Source organism: Vulpes vulpes, chromosome 3, assembly GCF_048418805.1.
Source record: "Vulpes vulpes isolate BD-2025 chromosome 3, VulVul3, whole genome shotgun sequence".
NCBI lineage: Eukaryota > Metazoa > Chordata > Mammalia > Carnivora > Canidae > Vulpes > Vulpes vulpes.
The window spans coordinates 88030079-88049096 of record NC_132782.1 but is presented as its reverse complement, the minus strand read 5'-3'; the positions used below and the strand labels follow the sequence as shown (position 1 = coordinate 88049096).

Here is a 19018-nt window from a genome sequence, read left to right as displayed (position 1 = left end):
CCACGTGAAAATGTGTCCCCACATGGGATATGTCCTCATCCCACTTCAGAGGCCATGATGCCTGATGGGTGACCCCAGAAAGTAAGGATCATGCTGTGGTCATGTTCCCACAAGCAGGCTTCTCACTAACATGGTTTTGAAAACAAATTGAGGCATTTTGAAACCACTTACTTACTGACATGTTTGGTGCATTTCGTGAACTTGTATCTCCACATTTTCCCTTTCCTTTGTCTCTAGAGCTCCCTGGCGCCCCATCCAATCTGGTCATTTCCAACATCAGCCCCCGCTCAGCCACGCTTCAGTTCCGACCAGGCTACGATGGGAAGACCTCCATCTCCAGGTGGATCGTAGAGGGCCAGGTATGCTCTACTGGGAGTGGACAGCAGGGTTTCCAGACAGGGGACTGATGCTCTGCAGAATGGCTGGTTAGGGGCACAGAGACTCTCAGGACAGGGGGTTTGGGAGGCGGTCAAGTTTGCAGGATGTGAGCCAGGGACTGGAGATGATGGGCTGCCAGGGGCAGGATGAGACAGGATGTTAGGTTGGGGTCTGAATAGACCACAGAAGAAATGATGAGAAGGCTTAACATTCAATTTTCAGCTCCAAATAGGGACCTAAATTGAATGGCATAGTTGATTTATTTATTTTTAATTCCATGTAACAATAAGCTACCAGATGTACAAATAAGATTTTTTTTGGTACAACTTGTGTGTCCTGTGAATGAACGCACCCTGTGTAGAGAGCATGTGTGTTCCCAAGCACTGTTCCAGGCAGGACACAAAGAGGACAAATTTCCGTCTTGGGAGAAAAGAACATGTACGTCACAGTCGAGGACTGGCAGGGAGGCCCGAGGGAGCAAGTGTGGAGAAGAGTGGAGGCATGGGTTCAGAAGAGCCCAGGGGCAGATCCCATGGGGTCACGGGCATGGGGTTCTATGGGGCTGGGGCACCACACAAGCCACAGTTCATGTTCCAATAACAGCAGGAGACAAAAAGCTGAAGAGACAAAGTGTGGAAGAGTATAGTGTCAGAACAGTTGTCTCTAGTAAAATCCCAGTAACTTTTGGAGCTGTGCTTGCGCTCTGTTGTAAGACTTGCTTGTGCTCTGTTGAAAGACTTGCTTTTGGAAATTGGCCATAAATTAGAGACCAAGTCCACATACATCCTCAAAACTTTCATTAAGAAACTATTTCTGAGGGCATCCCCAGTGGCGCAGCAGTTTAGCACCGCCTGCAGCCTAGGGTGTGATCCTGGGGACCCAGGATCAAGTCCCACATCAGGCTCCTTGCATGGAGCCTGCTTCTCCCTCTGCTGCCTGTGTCTCAGCCTCTCTGTGTCTCTCATGAATAAATAAACAAAATCTTAAAAAAAAAAAAAAAAAAGAAAAGAAACTATTTCTGAAAACTGACACGCAGGAATCTGAAAGTGCAAACCAACTGGTTGGGTCCCATTGATAAAAGGGGCTAGAACGACTCTTAGGAAAAAAATCAACAGAATGTCCCTACCTCACATCAAATTGAAAACATAGGTCCCCAGTGAATGAAAACCAAAATGATAAAAGTGAACTTTAAAACACATAGAGGAAAATGGAGGAGAAAAATCACTTTATCTCATGAAAAGCAATTCTGGACTTTCAAGGTCCATCAGAAATAGCTGGTCAGGGAAGACAGAATCACGTGGTATTGTCCTTGGCATCACTTGTCCTGGGACAGCTGAGCCCTGTGCATGCCAAGGATATAGGTCTCAAGCTTCAGACCTGTGCGTGAGACTCACATAGGGTGCAGTGGCATGGAAATGCCAACATCTTCTGGCTCCCCAAATAAGGCCTTTACTCCCTGCCTCCAGGGCCAGCCAGGATCAGACTACTCCTGTCTGTGTTCTGTTTACCAGAACTCCAGTTACACAAGAGGGGGTCTGGGAACTGTCTTAGTTTCCTTGAGAAGAGGAATCAGCATGGTGGATGCAGAGCAGCTTCTCTGCTGCAGCACATTTGCTCTGCACCGTCATCCCACAACCACGTCCTTAGATTTTTAACATTGAAAAGTTTTAAACATACCCAAGAGGAAAGACGATGACAAAACAAACTCCTACATGCCCATGATCTAGCTTCGCCTGATCTATTACCTAGATCCATCTAGTTCCCCTTTTATTGTTGCTGAGGTGTTTTTTTTTAAATGCTTTTATGCCATAAATGCAGCTATGAAAAAATGGCAAAGTCTACATTTATTGACTCACTGACATAGGAAGATGTTCACATGCATATCATTTGATGCACAAACAAGCAGATCAAATGTAGTATCTCTTCTCTTATATGAAGTCATTTATGCAAAATTACATGGTCATATTTGTGTATGGAATGATAACATCAGTGGCTAATCTGCTTAGTTTAACTTCTTTATAGATACATAGCTACACATAGCTAATTTTATATCTGTATACACCTCTATACATCTATCCCCCCCCCCGAGTTTCATTGAGAAATAATTGGCACACATACATCATGGTCTAAGTTTAAGGCATACAGCATGATGGTTTGATTTGGCTGTAGTGTTTTATTTTACTTTTTTAAAAGATTTTATTTATTTATTCACGAGAGACATGGAGAGAGAGGCAGAGACACAGGCAGAGGGAGAAGCAGGCTTCATGCAGGGAGCCCGATCCCAGGACCCCAGGATCACGCCCTGAGCTAAAGGCAGATGCTTAACCTCTGAGCCACCCAGGGATCCCCAGCTGTAGTGTTTTAAAGCACATCTCAGACCACATGTCATTTCACCATGAAGTTTTCAGGGTGTGTCTCTGTCTATATGTGCAAACTAAATATGGATGAATTTCACAAACGTAATGTTGAGCAAACAAAGCCAGACTCACATTTTGAGTAGACACTGTTTGATTCCACTTATACAAAGTTCCAAAACAAGAAGTCATCTTTGGTGTTGGGGTTCTGGCTCCCCTTGGGGCCTTGTGGTTCCGCAGTACAGGAGGGGTTGACAGAGCCTCCCAAATGCTGGGAATGTTGCTTTTCAGTCTGGGATGTGCTTATCTTGTCTGTCCACCTGTGGTTGGCATACTCGTCTGTATGTCTATATTTCCTTCAGAAAACCTTTACATTTGGGATCCCTGGGTGGTGCAGTGGTTTAGCGCCTGCCTTTGGCCCAGGGCACAATCCTGGAGACCCGGGATCGAGTCCCACGTCGGGCTCCCAGTATATGGAGCCTGCTTCTCCCTCTGCCTGTGTCTCTGCCTCTCTCTCTCTCTCTCTCTCTCTCTCTCTGTGACTATCATAAATAAATAAAAATTTTAAAAAAGAAAGAAAACCTTTACATTAAAACATCCATACTCTCAAAATTATAATGCCATTATTGTACTTAAAAATTCCTTAATATCATCTAATAATCAGTCCACATTCAAATTTCCTGAAAATTTCCAAGAACATCTTTTTACTGTGGTTTTGATGAAAACCAGATCCACACAAACTTGACACTATGCATTTGGTTGTCCTGACTCATAAAGTGTTTAAGGAAATTTCTTAACACCTTTATCGGGTTAATTGGCACATAATAAACTTGATATTTCTAGCATATACAATTTGATAAGCTCTGACCTAGATGTATGCATTCCTGTGAAACCGTCACCAGGATCAAGTTGATGAGCAAATCCATCACCCCTAGAAGTTTCCTCCCCCTGCCCCTGGCCCAGCCCCAGCAATGGCTTGTGAATCCCAGTCAGCTGTCCCTTGGCTTGTCCTGCATCAGTGGGGCACCCTTTATCTCCTTGGCTGTCCCTGGCTCCTCAGCCTCCTGTTTCCTGTACACAGAAGGTTCACTCCAAATCCTCAATGAGCATATCCTTGGGGGACACATCCCAACACCCCCAGGGGATGCCTGAAACCAGGGTAATGCAGTCCCCTGTGTGTGCTGTGTTCTTCCCAAGATGTACATAGTTATGACAAAGTTTAGTTTATACATTTGCACCATGAGAGATGAACAGCAATAACCAAAAGTAAAATAGAACAATCCTAACAACATACCATAGGAAAGGTGTGTGAATGTGGTCTCTCTCCCAGAACAGCTCACTGTCCTGTGCCTACCCTTCTTATGATGTGAGATGATAAAATGCCAGGAGATGAGATGAAGGAGGGGAATGATGTAGACCCATGAGACAGCATCAGGAAGAGGGTCCCCTGCCTGTGGCCCAGGGGTGAATGTGGGTGGAACCCCAGCACGTGGGGCCGTGGGGAAGGACTGACTGCTGCAGACTGGGGCCACTCTGATGCGGTCCCCAGCTGGTGCCATGTGCCCCACTCTGCAGCACGCCAGGACACACAGTGGCCACGCATCCCACTCTCAGGGACACCAAGGACGCTGTGAGTTCCCCCCTCAACCTCACACTTACTGGTCTCAGCCATGGATGGTCTTTCCTGAGTGAAGTATTTTCCTAAGATTTTCAAAATGGTGATTTTCTGTCATCTGAAAAGAAGTGTGTCCCTCATCCCTCAGGCAGGTCAGTTACTCTGAACACAGGAAGGTGGGATAAATGCTGAGTCTTTTTCCTGAATTCCCAGCCTCAGAGTAAGGAACTGGTCCCCGCTTATCCCAGTATTCATTCATTCATTCATTGCTCCCTCCATCTCTCCCTCCCTCCCTCATCTCTACTATCTCTTCCCCTGAGTTATCAATATGAAAGTATAGTTTTTAAAAATATATTCAGTGCACTTCAATCACCTACAGTCATTATTCTTTTTGAATCTAACCTTGACCCATCTTGGCCAGTGGGGAGCATGTCATGTTCTGGGCTTTCTGACATGGAGTTACCAATCTTTGATGACTTCATACACAGCAGGATGTCCCGGGATCATCCTGGGCCTTCCTGTCCTGCAGCTCAAGCTCAGATGGATCATTCCCACCTGGTTTCGTTTAGTGTCAGATGGTGTTTAAAGACCAGAGTCTGGGCACTGAGGGCGGAGAAGGGTGCTCATTGCCTCCAGCTGGACGTTCTTGACCTTTCCCAGGGACAGAAAAAGGAAACATCATGAGTTCATGCTGCTATTTCCAGGCAAATTTAAGATAACTTTAACTTGGAATTTGCAGTTGAAATACCTTTTTTTCTAAAATTGTGCTTTTAGAAATATTAACATCATCACTTATTTTCATTATCCTACTATCGTATCAAGAGTTTCACAATGATAATTTCAATGGTACTACTCACAATAAGACTACTGAATGCGATGTTAGTATTTGTCCTTGAGCCATATTACGCTACCGATGTATGGTCAAAATACTGAGTTCTAAATTATTTTCTTTATGTGAAAATAATTACAACGTAATACAAACCAAGGTTCATTCATTTCAGGGTTGTGTTTTCATTCTTTTGCTTCCATTTTTAATGACTGCCTTCTTTAAAAATCATTTAACTTTTAAAAAAATTGTTAAAATAACTGAAATTTATTTTCTAACATGTAACTCATTCACATCAGCTCAAAGTCAAAACCACAGAAAAGGTGTATCCAGAGAAGTTCCTCTTTCCCCCTTCACTCTGTGGCCTCTGTCCCCCAAAAGCCCCATATTAGGTTTTAGGTTTATTGGGGGTTTTTGGCAAATACCTCGAGTGTGTTCCTCTCTTCTCACTCAGAATGCAGCACACTGCCCCCAGCTCTCTTCACCTGACAGCATGTCCTGAAGATCCTGCAGGCAGTTCTTCCTCATCCCTTCCCACAGACGCAGTCCTCCCCATGTCTGTGTGCCAGAGCTCATTGACTCGGCTGGGGCTCTGCTGCAGGGGAGGCACCCGCAGTGCACACCCCTTTTCTTTCTGCCATCATAAATGACCAATACCTTCTTGGCTCAAACAATACTCATGTGCTATCTCACAGTTCTGTAGTTCACAAGTCCAATATGGGTTTCCTGGGCTAAAATCAGGGTGTCAGCAGGGCTCCATCCCCATCCCAAGGCTCTAAAGGAGGATCCATGTCCTTACTGGTTCAGGTATTGTCAGAATTCACCCTCTGTGGTGCTAGAACTGAGCCTGGCTGTCACCATCCCCAGTGTCCAAGCAGCCACCATGCTCTTGGTCCCGTGGCCCTGCTTCCTGCACCCTCCCAGCTGGCAGTAATGGGTCCATTCCTCCTCCTCCTTCCATCTCCTGTCTGTGACCAGCCTCCTGTCTTCCTCTGCCATTTTTATGGATTTAGGTGAATAGACTGGACCCACCCAGATAATCCAGGATAATATCCCCATTCCAAAACTCTTCTCCTTAATCACATTTGCAGAGTCGCTTTGCCGTGTCAGGAAACTGTACTCACAGGTCCCAGGAATTAGAGTGTGGAGTTCCGAGATGGGGGCGTTATTCTCCCAGAAGGTTGTCTTTGGTCTTTTGCATAGTCATCTTGAATCCTTGGAGTGGATTCCTGGGACTGGGATTGCTGGATGAGACAATGAATGTTTATGTAAATTCTTTTGCCATGCCAAAAGAAGTAGAAGTCTAATTTATCCGTCACTTCTTGCATGCTTTTGGGTTGTCAGCCACAGAAAGGTTTCCCCCACCGTTAGGTTATAAAAGAATTCACCTTTCTCCTAGCACTGGTAAAGCTACTTTTTTGCATTTAGCTCGCCAACCATTTGAAATTTGTCCTTGTATGTGGAGTGAGGTATGAATCCATTTTTATAATTTTGAAAATAGCTATGTGATTATCCCAAAGCCATTTAATAAAAAGTCTCATTTTTTTCTCCCACTGATTTGTGATATTAAATTCCCATGTGCACTTGGGTTTATTTCTGAACTTTTTATTCTATTAGTCTGGCTATTCATGCATTGATACCACATTGTTTAATAATAGAGGCTTTAAAATGTGTTTGAATATCTGTTGAGCGCTTTCTGACCACCTCCCACCTCTGCAGCTACACACATGCACACACACCACTCACCTTGTTTAGGATTTTTCTGGCAACTCTCATTGATGTCTTAGGATGGTGAGTCTTCTATCCAGGAACATGGCCTGTACATCTTTGTCAGCTCTTTTCTTCTTGGCATAAGTACTGGGCTATTCCTACCCTCCCTCTGCTCTGAAACATGCAGGAAAAGTCTGGGGCAATCAGCGTGCCTCAAAAACTGTGATAGATGGAGTATGGGAGGGGCGCCTGGGTGGCTCAGCAGTTGAGCATCTGCCTCTGGCTCAGGGCGTGATCCCAGGGTCCTGGCATCGAGTCCCACATCAGGCTCTCTGCTCAGTAGGGAGCCTGCTTCTCCCTCTGCCTATGTCTCTGCCTCTCTCTCTGTGCCTCTCATGAATAAATAAATAAAATCTTTTAAAAAAAAAAAAGTTTTTTTGAAAAAGGAAGGAGTATGGGCTTTGCCTCAGGTAGACCTGCTCCACTTCTCCTTGCTACCCTCTTTCCCTGCTCTGTGAGCCTTGATGTATTTAAGTTCTTTATGAGCCTTAATCTCCTCACCTGTGAAATTGGGTCAGCAGTACCATTTCCAAGATCACCATGAGGATTAATTAATGTGTGTGTGATTTTTCATTACATTTTCTGACATTCTGCTGGCATATAGGATAACAATTTATTTTTGAATATTTTTTCTTCTTTTAATGACCAGCACAAAGCCGCCACTCAGCCTGTGGGAGGGGATATAGCCAGAAACTCTTGAGAATTCTCTTCTTACTTTATTAATTCTACTCTCTCTTTCTACAAAGGAGTCCTATCATCGGTTAATAGTGACAGCTTTGTTTCTTTTTTTGAAATCTTCATATCCTCTGTTTCTCTTTTTTTGTTTCTTTTAATTTATTTATTCTGTAAGCTCAATGGGAGGGCGAGGTCTTCCCATAGCACATTGAACTGGAGCCGTGATAGGACTATTGTTTTATTACTAACTTTCAAGAAGTTCTGTTAAGATTTTTTTTTTAAGATTTTATAATCAATTATAACACGTACAATTTATGGTATTTTTGCTTGTTTTTATAGCTAGCCTGTATCGGGTTAAGACAACTCTTCTAATCCTGGTTTGCTAGGAGTTGATTTTTGTGCTTTTTAAGATTTAAAGAAAATCATTAATGTTTATTTTTATCAAAACATTATTTTGCATCTATTGAGATGTTCATGGTTTTACTTCCATTCTCTGTTGGAAGGATGATATATGTTGATATTTTAATGTTTGACCATTCCAGTGTTCCTGGTATAAATACAGCTTGATCACCATGGCGGTTTGGTTTGGTTTGGTTTGGAGCTAAGATTATTGCATTCATGTTCGCAAGTGAACTTGGCCTTTTCTTGCTGTTGGTTTGGCTTTTAAGATCAATAGTTTATTTTCTTACCAGTTTTCATAAACAAAGATTTGATTGCCCTCCAGGCAGTGTGAGGGGCAGGGCTGCTGACTTTGAACTTGGCTTCAAACCCAGAGCCTCTAGGGCATCATCCCAAGGCTTTCTGGGTTTCCCAGTCCTGGCTGAGCCTTAGCGAGTAGGGGGCTGGGGGCACTGCCTTGTGGGTGATAACTGCTAGGTGGCACAGTGGATTAAAAAGCTACAGTCTCTGCTGTGCTGGTCCCATCACAGGGACTCTGGGCACTGGATCTCCGAGCAAACACCGTGATCTAGCCTCTCCACATCTCCTCACATGGGTTTAAAGGCTCCGGTTTCCCCAGGGAAGCGTGGTCTGGGTAGGTTTCATGCCTTTCCCCAGAGGTCATGCTCCCCCAGATCTGTCTGAGAGTGTCCCATGTAGTGAAGGTCCTGGGGTGCAGTGCCCATAGCCAGCAACACAGACTCCCCGGGGGTACGCCCCAGGCTGCTATGCTCACCACTGGTTCAGTTTGTAGCCATTGGTTAAAGGAGTTTGAGATTTCCGTGAAGTTCACATTTGCCTTTCACCTCAAAAATATTTCAAAACTACAGAAAAATCGAAAGAATACTACAAAGACTCAGAGACTCCATACAAGTTTGGTCAGTTGTCCCAACATGTTCTCGGTGGGAAAAGGATCCAGCCCTGGATGACACACTGTCCCTGGTTGTCACAGCTCTCCCGTCTCCTTCGACCTGGATTAATTCCCCCACCAATCCTTGATTTCATGCCCTGAATACTTTTGAGGGTTCAGGCCATTCATTTCCTAGAATACCCCTCAATTCGGATTTGTACATTTCTTTATGATTAGAGCAAGATCATCCCTTTTTGCTCAGAATGTCACAGAAGTGGTTTTCTCCCACTGCACCCTGTTGGGTTCAATATGACATCAGTAGGTCCCATGATTGGTGGAGTTAATTATCTCATGTGATTAAAACGGCATCTGCCTGGTTTCTCCACACAGAGCTCCTTTCCTCCCGTCCACAGTTAGTAAGTATTCTGTGGGAGGCGCTGCAAGATACTGTGAAAATCTCATTCCCCTTCCCGCTCACATCCACTAGTTTTGTCATCAACTAAAGTTTCTTTACTGAAATAATTAGCACAATGAGGGCACCAAATAGTGACCTAATTCAGTTATTTCTTCTGCATTTATTGATTGGACTTTTACTGTAGTGCACAGTTTTTTCATCCCATTCATTTATTCATTTATTAGTTGACTTCAGTGTAGACTTACGGATTCCTTCTTTACTTAGCAGATACTAATGCACTGCTATCATCACTTATGTTGGTGCTCTGGCTCTTCCGCCCTTCTACCTGGTTCTCGTGTTCTCCTCGCATGCCCCTGTAACTCTAAGCACACACTTGTGTTCTGGCACAACAAGGTGTTCTAGACTCCTTTTATTCTTTCCTCTCTGTTTTTAGCCATTTTTCCAAGGAACTAGGATCTTTTCAGTGGAGAGTAGTGTTTAGAAACCAAGATCTGGGCACTAGATGTGCTCATTGCTACTGGATGTCACTATGTTCAGGCCTTCTCCAAGTGCCTGCAGCTAGGAAATACATACCCTCAGGTGCACACACATCTACACCTTGGCCTATTTCTGTGTCTATCTACATATGCTGAAAACCACTCATTCACACTAGCACCTCCAAATACAGTTTAGTACCTCCAGCTTGTTTATTCAAGCCACTCCTTTCCACATCTATACTAGCCTTTCTTTGGCTCCCACTAACCTCAGTTGTTTATTTATTTGCCAAATCCCCCTGTATGTGGACAGTCCTCCCACATGAGTGGGTTTCCACCAGCTTGGACACCTTTGCACAGGTCCTGACCCTGCCTCCCACCACCAACTGCCCTAAAAAATCTAACATGCAAATGTAGGTTATCAGAATCTAAAGTTAATCATTATGTCTCTCTTCCTTCCAGTGGCACAGGATCCTAAAATTCCTTAATTCTGAACCAGTCGTACTTGTTCTTATGTCCAGTATTTCAAGTCCACTGTGTTTCTCTCTATCCTCGGCTGTGATTATTACAAGTCTCTTCTCCCTCAGGAAGTGCTTGCTTAGATTTTGCTGTGAGTTTGGTCACAGCTTCACTTCCCACATGTATCAGCCTCAGGATAAGTCCCTTGCTCCCCTAGTACTTGACCAGGCATCTATTGTACCATAACTAGCACTTCTCTGGCTTTGGGGCAGGAGGCTAACCTTAAAAGTTATCTTGTCTGTCATATTGCCAGAACTGGAAGTCCCCCTACAAATATTCTAAGGCATTTTAAAATTTAAAAAAAAATTTTAAAGTTTGGTAGTGGTGCAGATAGTTGAAACTTCAAAACCAAAAGAGAATTTTTTCCCCCTAAAGCTCATTATCCAAACCATTTGTGTTTAAATGTTCCCAGAGAGTAATCATTCATCTATAAAAAGAAGTTTAGTTCCAAACCCCAGAAGGTAAGGATTATAGACTTTTCCTGGGCTTCTTAGGACAGAATAATGGCCAAGAAAGAAGACAGAAGACAGGCAATGGACATTTCACTGCTTGTGTGCTGGGAGCCCTGAGCTGGTTCTGTCACAGGGCCAGCGTGCCCTGCTCCTGTGACTGCTTGGCCACATGAAAGAGATGCCTTTTTCCTCCAACATCTGGATTGACTCCATCGATAGACTGCTACCCTTCTTTATGTTGTCCTAATCCATTCAGTTTTGGTTGAACATGTTGGACTGGTTTTCAATCATACAGTAAGTCATCCCCAAGACTATTTCATGATGATGCTGCAAAGGCTAGCATGAATATGAATATCCTTTTTTAAAAAATTTTTGCCAAACCAATCCTGCTTTTATTTGTGACTTGTTCCTACTGACCTCAAAGGCATATTGCAGAGAGTGTGCCCTTAAAACTTAACGAGGGGGAGTCTCTCTAAATGCCTTGGCAGACACTTCACTACTGGGCAAGAGTCTAGTTTTCAGCACACTCTAGGCAGCATGCACTCCAACCCACCCCCATCACCTGCCAACACTCACACCTCAGCCAGGAGAAGAGCAGATCCGCAGCTCCTCTTCTCACTCTTAGTGCCAGGACTCTGGCCACGAGATCTTCAAGAAACCCCATCCTGCCCCGCTCCCATGTCACCTCCTGGGCATTTGCCACCTCCCATGGTTCACCGTCCCATTTGTCCTCCAGGAAAGGCCAAAGTTCCCCAAGGATACACGGTGCCCGGATGAAATGGTCAGTGACATGAGGACAAATGGCACAGGCACTGGGGTCAGAGAGACTGGACCTCAAATCCCAGCTCCTCCAGGTCCCAGCTGGGTGGTTGCAGGCAGGCCACCCAGCCCAGGATCTTTGGCCATGAAGCAGGGATATTCATACCTGTCTTGAGAGGTTGCTAGAAAATTAAAATACTTTGTCATGTTTACTTACCTGAGATGTGCATGCCTCTGCCTTATCTAGGCATGAGGTACTTTGCAAATGCAGTCTCCTCTGAATACCCTCCAGCCCTCCGGGCAGCAGGGGCCATGTCTCCAGCCTTCATGTGTACTGTCCACTCATGTCACATTCCCTCCATGAAGCCTCTCTTCAACTCACCAGTTACTTTTCTGAGAACATCTCATGGGTTCTGTGGTCTAGGCAATCTCCAACTTTCCTAAATTCAGAGCAACAGGGCCCTTGAGACTGTAACTGATTTAAGTGAAACCTCCAGAACATTCCTCACCTAATTCTCTTTGGATGGATGCAAGCTGAACCCAGGCTTTCTGTGCCCTGAGACTCCAGCATCCCTGGCCTAGCCTCTTGCCCTGTGCTTGGTGCAGGTCAGAGTTCAGAGAGGAGTAAGGTGCTGGAGCACCAGGTCCAGTGAGAAGTTGCCCATCCAACTCACCACTCTGGAAGCAGGGCGTGATTTCAGAGTGAGCCCCGGGTGCCGGCAGAATGTGGGAAGGAGGGACTGCACCAGTTCGGGTGGTGGTGGAGGCCCAGGAAGGAAATGGCATCTGTGCTCCATTGCGAGGAGCCCCCACGTCTGTTGGTCAGGGCAGGCAACAGCCTAGCAGCCTTCCAGATGTGAGGATTTGGCTTCTACCAAGCACTTCATGGCAGGATAATGGTATTTTCTTCCCTTTGATCTGCTTCTCAATCATACCATCTTTGCAGAAAAGTTTCCTTTAAATTCTGACTTTTTAAAGCGCACCAGGAAGGTTGTATCACTCAGCATTATCTTCAGTGAATTATGGAAGGAAAGACCCTAATCCCTGGAGGAGCGCATTGCAAGGCCCTGTAGTAAGCTGATGCTCAGATGTAGGTTAAAGTTCTAGAAAGCAGCTTTTATAGGTATTTCTGGCTCAGTAATGCTTTGTTTAATTAGTAACCTTTGACTGTAGAGTGAGCAAAACATCTCTTCCTGCATTTTTATGGTGCACATAGAAGGAAAGAATGCAAATGTTATATGTTTTCATTTGCTGTTCCTGTCTGCCTTCTCACTCCCTCCGTAAACCCCTGCCGTCTGCAGCCATTCGCTGTGCTCTAATAGCCAAAATAACATCTAGTCTTCTCTAAAGGCTGCTTCGAGCAGGTTTCCTGTAATGAAGATGCTGGTGGCACAGATAAAACTGTTTTCATTCCGAAAATGCGAAGGAGAGAGAGAGCCCATGTAGTGCTTATTTGTACATAATAGTACCCTTTTCTTAAAAGGACCTGTTTTAGAGAGTGTTATGGCCTAATAAAATAAAGCACAACCCATCCAACTGTGGTCTCTCAGTAACTAAAGAGCAGTGGAGATGGAGCAGGTGAGGCGTCACAGATGGCCCAGGTAGCCCCAGGGTCCACGGCGGTGGCATTCAGAGAGAAGTGTTCCTGGAAGAAGTTGAGGTGCTAGGCAATGTTCTGTGTTGCCCAGTGCCCTTCCCACTGAGGGACTGGGTCACAGGCTGATGAATGGACAGCTAGGCTTTGCTTTACCTCCCGTGTGCTGGCAGGCTTACCTATGAGCATGGCTTACCAGATGTGCCCTAACCTGCCCAAGCCAGGCCTCTCGCTGTGAATTTCTCCCAGTGGTGACCTGCAGGAAGGACGTCCAGGTGGACTTTCTCTCCTCCCAAGTAGAAGCCCAAACAGCCTGGGTGTTTCTCTTCATGTCCAAGTTCTCCGGGGCTTCAAAGCCAAGTGTGCTGCCTGAGAATTCTGGAACTGTAGCTCTTCTCTGCTCTGCTGGATTTACCTCCATTCTGTACCTTTGTCCATTCCCTGTGGTCCTTGCTGAGCTTGTCCTGTGCCAACCTGGACAGGTAGGAGAGACACTCATGTCCCAGCCTTACAGGGGGAAACAAACGGCTGTGGCTCTGAAGAGGCTGAATATATGAAGACCTTGCAATTGAAAGTGGAGGTGTGCATAATCAGCTCCCCTAAGGTATTGCTCTAAACTGTCCCCTTTCTCTATAATAATCACTATTTTCAGTGATTTCTTTCCCTTTAAGAATCCATCAGAGTATTAAAGAGCAAATTTGGAAATGTGGAGGCTAAGAGAGATCTGAGGTTTCTTGCAATAAAATCCTCAAAGCTGCAGCTTTGTCCTTGACCTTTGTAGGATGGGTGGGACGGTGAGGGCCCCTAAGGCCCAAGGCAAGACTGGAGAGGGACAGGCCAACCAGCAAATCCCAGCACCAAAACAGGATGATCAGCACATTTGTGACGGGCTGGCCTTCAGGCTGCTGGCTGTCAGAGGGTCCGTGGACACTAGCTGGCCAGAGAAGGTGAAGCCCACGCACACTGGGACACGTGGTGGGAAGAACAATGCATTGAAAGCTCTAGCACGGGACTCACACGTGCTAAGCACTTAATAAATGAAGCATATAGTAAAAATAATAAAGTCAAGGCAAGCGTTTGAGGAAAGGCTGTGTGCCTGGGGAGGCCTACAGGGAGGATGTAGGGCCACGCCTGGAAACACCTGGACAGTCAAGCAGGCCCAGGCCCAGGTCAGAGTGGGACCAGGGCCCAGGCAAGTTCAAGGCAGAAGGTGCTCTGTGGTCAGAGAACTGAGGAGGGCTGAGTCCCCGGTGACAGTGACGGGAAGGTGTGCGGCTTGGGAAGAGGCCTGAGCTCCCGGGACCGGAAGCCAGCCCAGGCTCAAACACCCAGAGTGTCAGCTGAGAGTACCAGAGAATAAGCTGCTGGTACTTAGAACTCACTCACGCAGAACCAGAATCCCACAGCCTGAAAAATGTCCAGTCTGGCTCTCCCTGGCCTTTTCCCCAGTATAAATGAGGCCGTGAATAGCAAGGGGACATCCCCCACAGCGTGCTGTACACTCAGGCTTCACCTGGCCTAGAGGGTGCAGGCCAGCCCGTGTGCGCAGAGGGGTGGCCTGTTCCCACCTAACACCCACCAAGGCCAGCGCAGCCCGGGCTCCTGTCTCCAAGCAAAGGCCCACCCACTTGAGAAGCAGATGAGCCAGGAGGGCCCAGAGCCTCTCACTTTGCTCAGCTTTGTCACAGAAATGCTCTTCTCCATCGGTTACATGGTTACAGAGTCTCCTGGGGACCTTGCATGTCCTGTTCCCAGTGCTCACCTCTGACCCAAAACAGGGCCTGCAATGTGAAAGGAGGTGCCAGGAGAAGCCCATTACCTGTTGGCAGGGGGGTTTGGGTGGGGGGTGGTCATGGCACAAGTGCCAGTTGGGACAGAGTTCCCATGCTTTCAAAGCGTTTCCCCTTCTTATGTAGCTGGCTATTACCTCTGATGCTAGAAAGGCTTTCCAGTGTGTCTGTCTCCTGCAGGGTCATAGGCCAGACGTTTTTTGTCTCATCACTGTGAGATCTGTAGGTGGGGACTTCTAGTCATTAATTCTGTCCCCTCTCTCCTCCTCATGGTTGGAGGTGAGGGCTGCTGGTGGCCCCCTTGATAAGAATCCGTGAGCATCTCAGCTGTAATATGCTCTGCCTGTAGTTGAATTTCTTTGTCATAATAGGAAGAAAAAGAGTGACATTATTTCTGAATGCTCTGTTGAGTACGCAGAGGAGGGCTGTCACCAGACTCTATGGCTCCTTCACCAATGACTCGGTCACCTGGATTAAAGTGCTGAGATGGGTCTCTCTTTATTCAGGGCCAATGCCTCTGCCTAAGCATAGGGGCGCCAGCCCCAAGTGACAGGCGGTGGCAAAGTACACACTCGGATAGTTCAGAATGTTAACTGTTGGCTTGATTATCCCTAATAACACCCTGACAATGACTTTTCTCTTTCACTTCTTGACCAGCATGGGAAATCTATAGAAGATGAATGGTTCAAACTGGACATCCTGTTCATTAGTCTATCAGATCCTTTTAGGTCCTGTTATGGGACTTTTAAAAATACCACAGAGCAGAAAATGTCGTATTGTCAGTGGCAGTGCAGGTAGGGCTGAGGGAAACATTCTACTACAAGTGTCGTTTTCAGTAAATAGAGGTCAATGTATAAATAAATCACAACCATCAAACCAAATTAAACTTTACGAGACAAATATTTTCCTATTCTTTTTGAGGACCGCTCAAAATCTTCCATCCTAATTCCCTTGTTGGATTTTTAGGTCCACCCCTCTTTCATTTTTCTGGTCATCAGGTTTTGTATTTTTTCATTCAGCCACCCATTCACCCAGCAAGCATTTATTAAGCACCTACTGTTTTACAGGATTGGGGTCTCATGCCCAATGTTAGACTTTAAAGACTTCCAGAACCTCACAGCCTGGGGGGATGCAGGAGGGACAGCTGACCTATAATCTGGCTGACACAGATGAAACGTGCCGCTGAAAGAGAACCCAAAAGCAGATGGGGCCAGGCTGCAGTGGCCACAGAAGGCTCCTGTGGGGGCGGGAGGGATGCCGGGCATGGCAGGGTGAAGGGAGGACTGCAGCATGAAAGGCAGAGGTAGGAAGTTGCATGGCACTTGTTGTTTTAAAACATAAAGTTTTTTATTCAGGTGTGGTGAGGCCAGCAGGTCAGGAGACAACTCACTAAAAATATAGTCATAGTCACAGTTCCAGGAGTAGGGGGCCTGGGTTGCCACGTGGGGCCACACGGGGAAGCACCAGGGCTGGTCAGGAGGCACTGTTGGGAGAGCCTGCTTGTGGTTTCTGCAGGGAGGAGGGGCAAGGCGAGGTGAGCCGGCTGGGGACCGGCTAGTCTGAGTGATTCGGGGGGCTCCAGGGCACAATGGCTATTTGCCTGATCCCTGACCCTGGGTGATTAGGGCAGCGGGACAGTGGGCCAGAGCGTGAGAGCCCATGGAAGAGGGTGTACAGTATGGGCTCTGGACTGGTGGTTTACATTTGAAAGGTGCCTCAGGTGAGTTGTTGGCTGTCTCTAGGGCTTGGCTGAGTCCCTCCTTGGGGTGGCTCCCCCAGTGTCGGGTAGAGCCCCAGATGTCAGGGATCAGATAGGGAAACCAGCAGTGTGGCTGATACACCTGCGGGGAAGTGGCTGCAGAGCCAGGGTGTGTGATTAAGCAGGATGGGCGACAGGAAGGGCAGCTGGTAGGAGCAGCCTGGTTAGCTTCTGGCTACAAGTGTCTGTGGGAAGCCAGCTGCTGGGGTCGGAGCACAGTGCCATGTGTCGGGGTGCCCCATGCCCTTCACATACCAGAATCTCCCGTGACCTTTGGGGGAAGTCGCTGCTGTCCTTGCTTTACAGGCAAGGCTGAGGTCCTGACATCACAAGGCAGGTAGCAGGCTGGTTCTTGCGCCCCCCTGCCTTCCCCTCCACTCCCCTTGAACCCCGGTCTGAGCATGATGGGGCCCAAGTCCTCGTGGACATTTCAGCATCTTGGGAAGTGGCACAAAATCCTGCTGAGTGGCACAGGGAGGTGTGAGCATTCCTGTTTGCCCTTGAGAGGTGTTGTGTCTAATGAGAGAGAAGGCGCAGACATAGAGGAGACCACGTGCGCTTCAGAGATAAGCCTAGGCAAGTGTGGGGAGGGAGGGACTCCCAGATTTGAGGCGGCCATGCTCAGAACCCGGGATCCTGGAATGGGGACTGTCAGGGGGGCCCAGATGACCCACAGGAGCAGCCTCTTCATGGGAGGGGAACACTTCATGGGAAAACTGTCCCTAGAAGGAGATTTTGGGAGGGGATGCATTTGGGGACTGTAAGATGAGGGAGGCCTAGGGAGCTCAGGGGAAGTGAGACAGGGAGGACCAGGTGGGCACAGACTCAGGATGCCTGGGGTGTGGGGCGGCAGAGGTGACCTTGCTGGTGCCAAATGTTCCTTTATGGCTGCGGCAGCCAAGGTCCTAGCATTCTGGGGCCTGTACAGGACCAGAGGTCTGTGCAGGGTGACTGATGAGGAATGAGCTCCTTCACAGAGATGCAGACCCCAGTGCCATCAGACTGGCCCAGAGATGACCAGAATTTAGAAGCGTCTGCCTGGGGGTCAGTAAGAATGAAAGCCACACACGGGGGTCTGAGCCATCCATGGAGGGACACCAAATGCTGGGAGGAAGGAGACCGATGCTGAGGGAGACAAAGGAGAGGTCACTGGAGGCACAAGAGGAACCTTCTAGAGAAGAGACAACTGCGAGGCCAGAGGAGGCCAGGAGAACCCAATGTTCTTGATGCCCCACATAGTAGAAGACACAACCATCATTTCCCAATCCTCCTGCATCTGAAGATGGAGAGAATGTTAAACAATGAGGAAAGAATAAATAAATAACCCGCCAGCAGGGCTGTGAATGGAGGGAGGGCTGGGGAACACAGCTCAGGCTGTTGCAAAGCATGAACCCTCCTTGGTCAAGTGTAGAGACAATTTCCCAACCACTCAGCAGGATCGTAGATGTTTTGGGAACTGGCCCTGGGCCTTGCTCAGGCCCAAGTGCCTTCCTGGTCATGCATGACCTGCCAGCAGCGCCATGCAGAGATGCCCTGTGTGCCCCCCATCCTCACTGGGGGGCTGCACTCAGCTGGGGACATGGGGGCCAGCCCTCAGAACAAGAGGCTACTCGGTAACTGTGGAAGTTGCCTGACAGGCAGGGTTTCCTGCTGATACCAGAGTTTCAGCCAGCAGGGTGCACTTGGCTTGGTGGGGTTCCATGGAATAGATTCTTGGAGAGTCTTTTTTCCCTCTCTTAGCTGGGGATGAAAGGAGAGCTGTCTCCTCCTGCCCAGCCCCGTCCTCCCTCCTCTCCCTGTTCACAGCAACAGACTCAGGTTCCTGTGCTTGCTCTCGGTCTGCTGTTGCCTTTCATAGAATGAGGTTAATGACCGTCCTCAGAGTAGCCGTTCATCTCCTGGCCTCCAGGACACTGACTTCGTTGTGGCCACCAGGGCCTCGGCAGAGTGTTGGCGGTCCTGCCTGGGACCTGCCTGGGTCCTGCCTGGGAAGACTGGCCTCCATCTGCCTCCTTGGAGGCCACGCCAACTGCAGAGGCTTTCCTAGGACAGACAGGTGCAGCTCTGGTGGAAAAGCCCACTTGGCAAGGGTGGCAGGGTCTGGGACCCCCAGGTATTGAATGAACCCCCAGCCTCCCAGCCAGACAGGGAAGCAGACTCGCCAGTCAGAGCCTTTAGGGAGGAAAGTGATCAGGGCAGCAAGTCCTGGTGCTTTAGGAAGGACAGCAGCTCCCTAATGGGTCCTAAGGACCACCCCCCGATGAGTGGTATTTGAAATGTGTGGCATTTCTGCTTTTGTATTAAGTATTGCAAAGTGCTGTTTGTTAGCTTTAAAAGAAGTAGAAGAAAAA

General features: G+C 47.4%; 1 protein-coding gene across 3 annotated transcripts in view; it reads left to right on the top strand.

Annotated features, from left to right (window-relative positions):
• SDK1 (sidekick cell adhesion molecule 1) overlaps positions 1-19018 on the top strand; it is an 885268-nt gene that overhangs the window by 745550 nt on the left and 120700 nt on the right. For all 3 annotated transcript variants that reach the window (XM_072753253.1, XM_072753252.1, XM_072753254.1), the window contains exon 22: positions 238-359. In XM_072753253.1, coding sequence (XP_072609354.1) covers positions 238-359 — 122 coding nt within the window. The remainder of the gene's footprint in view (positions 1-237; positions 360-19018) is intronic.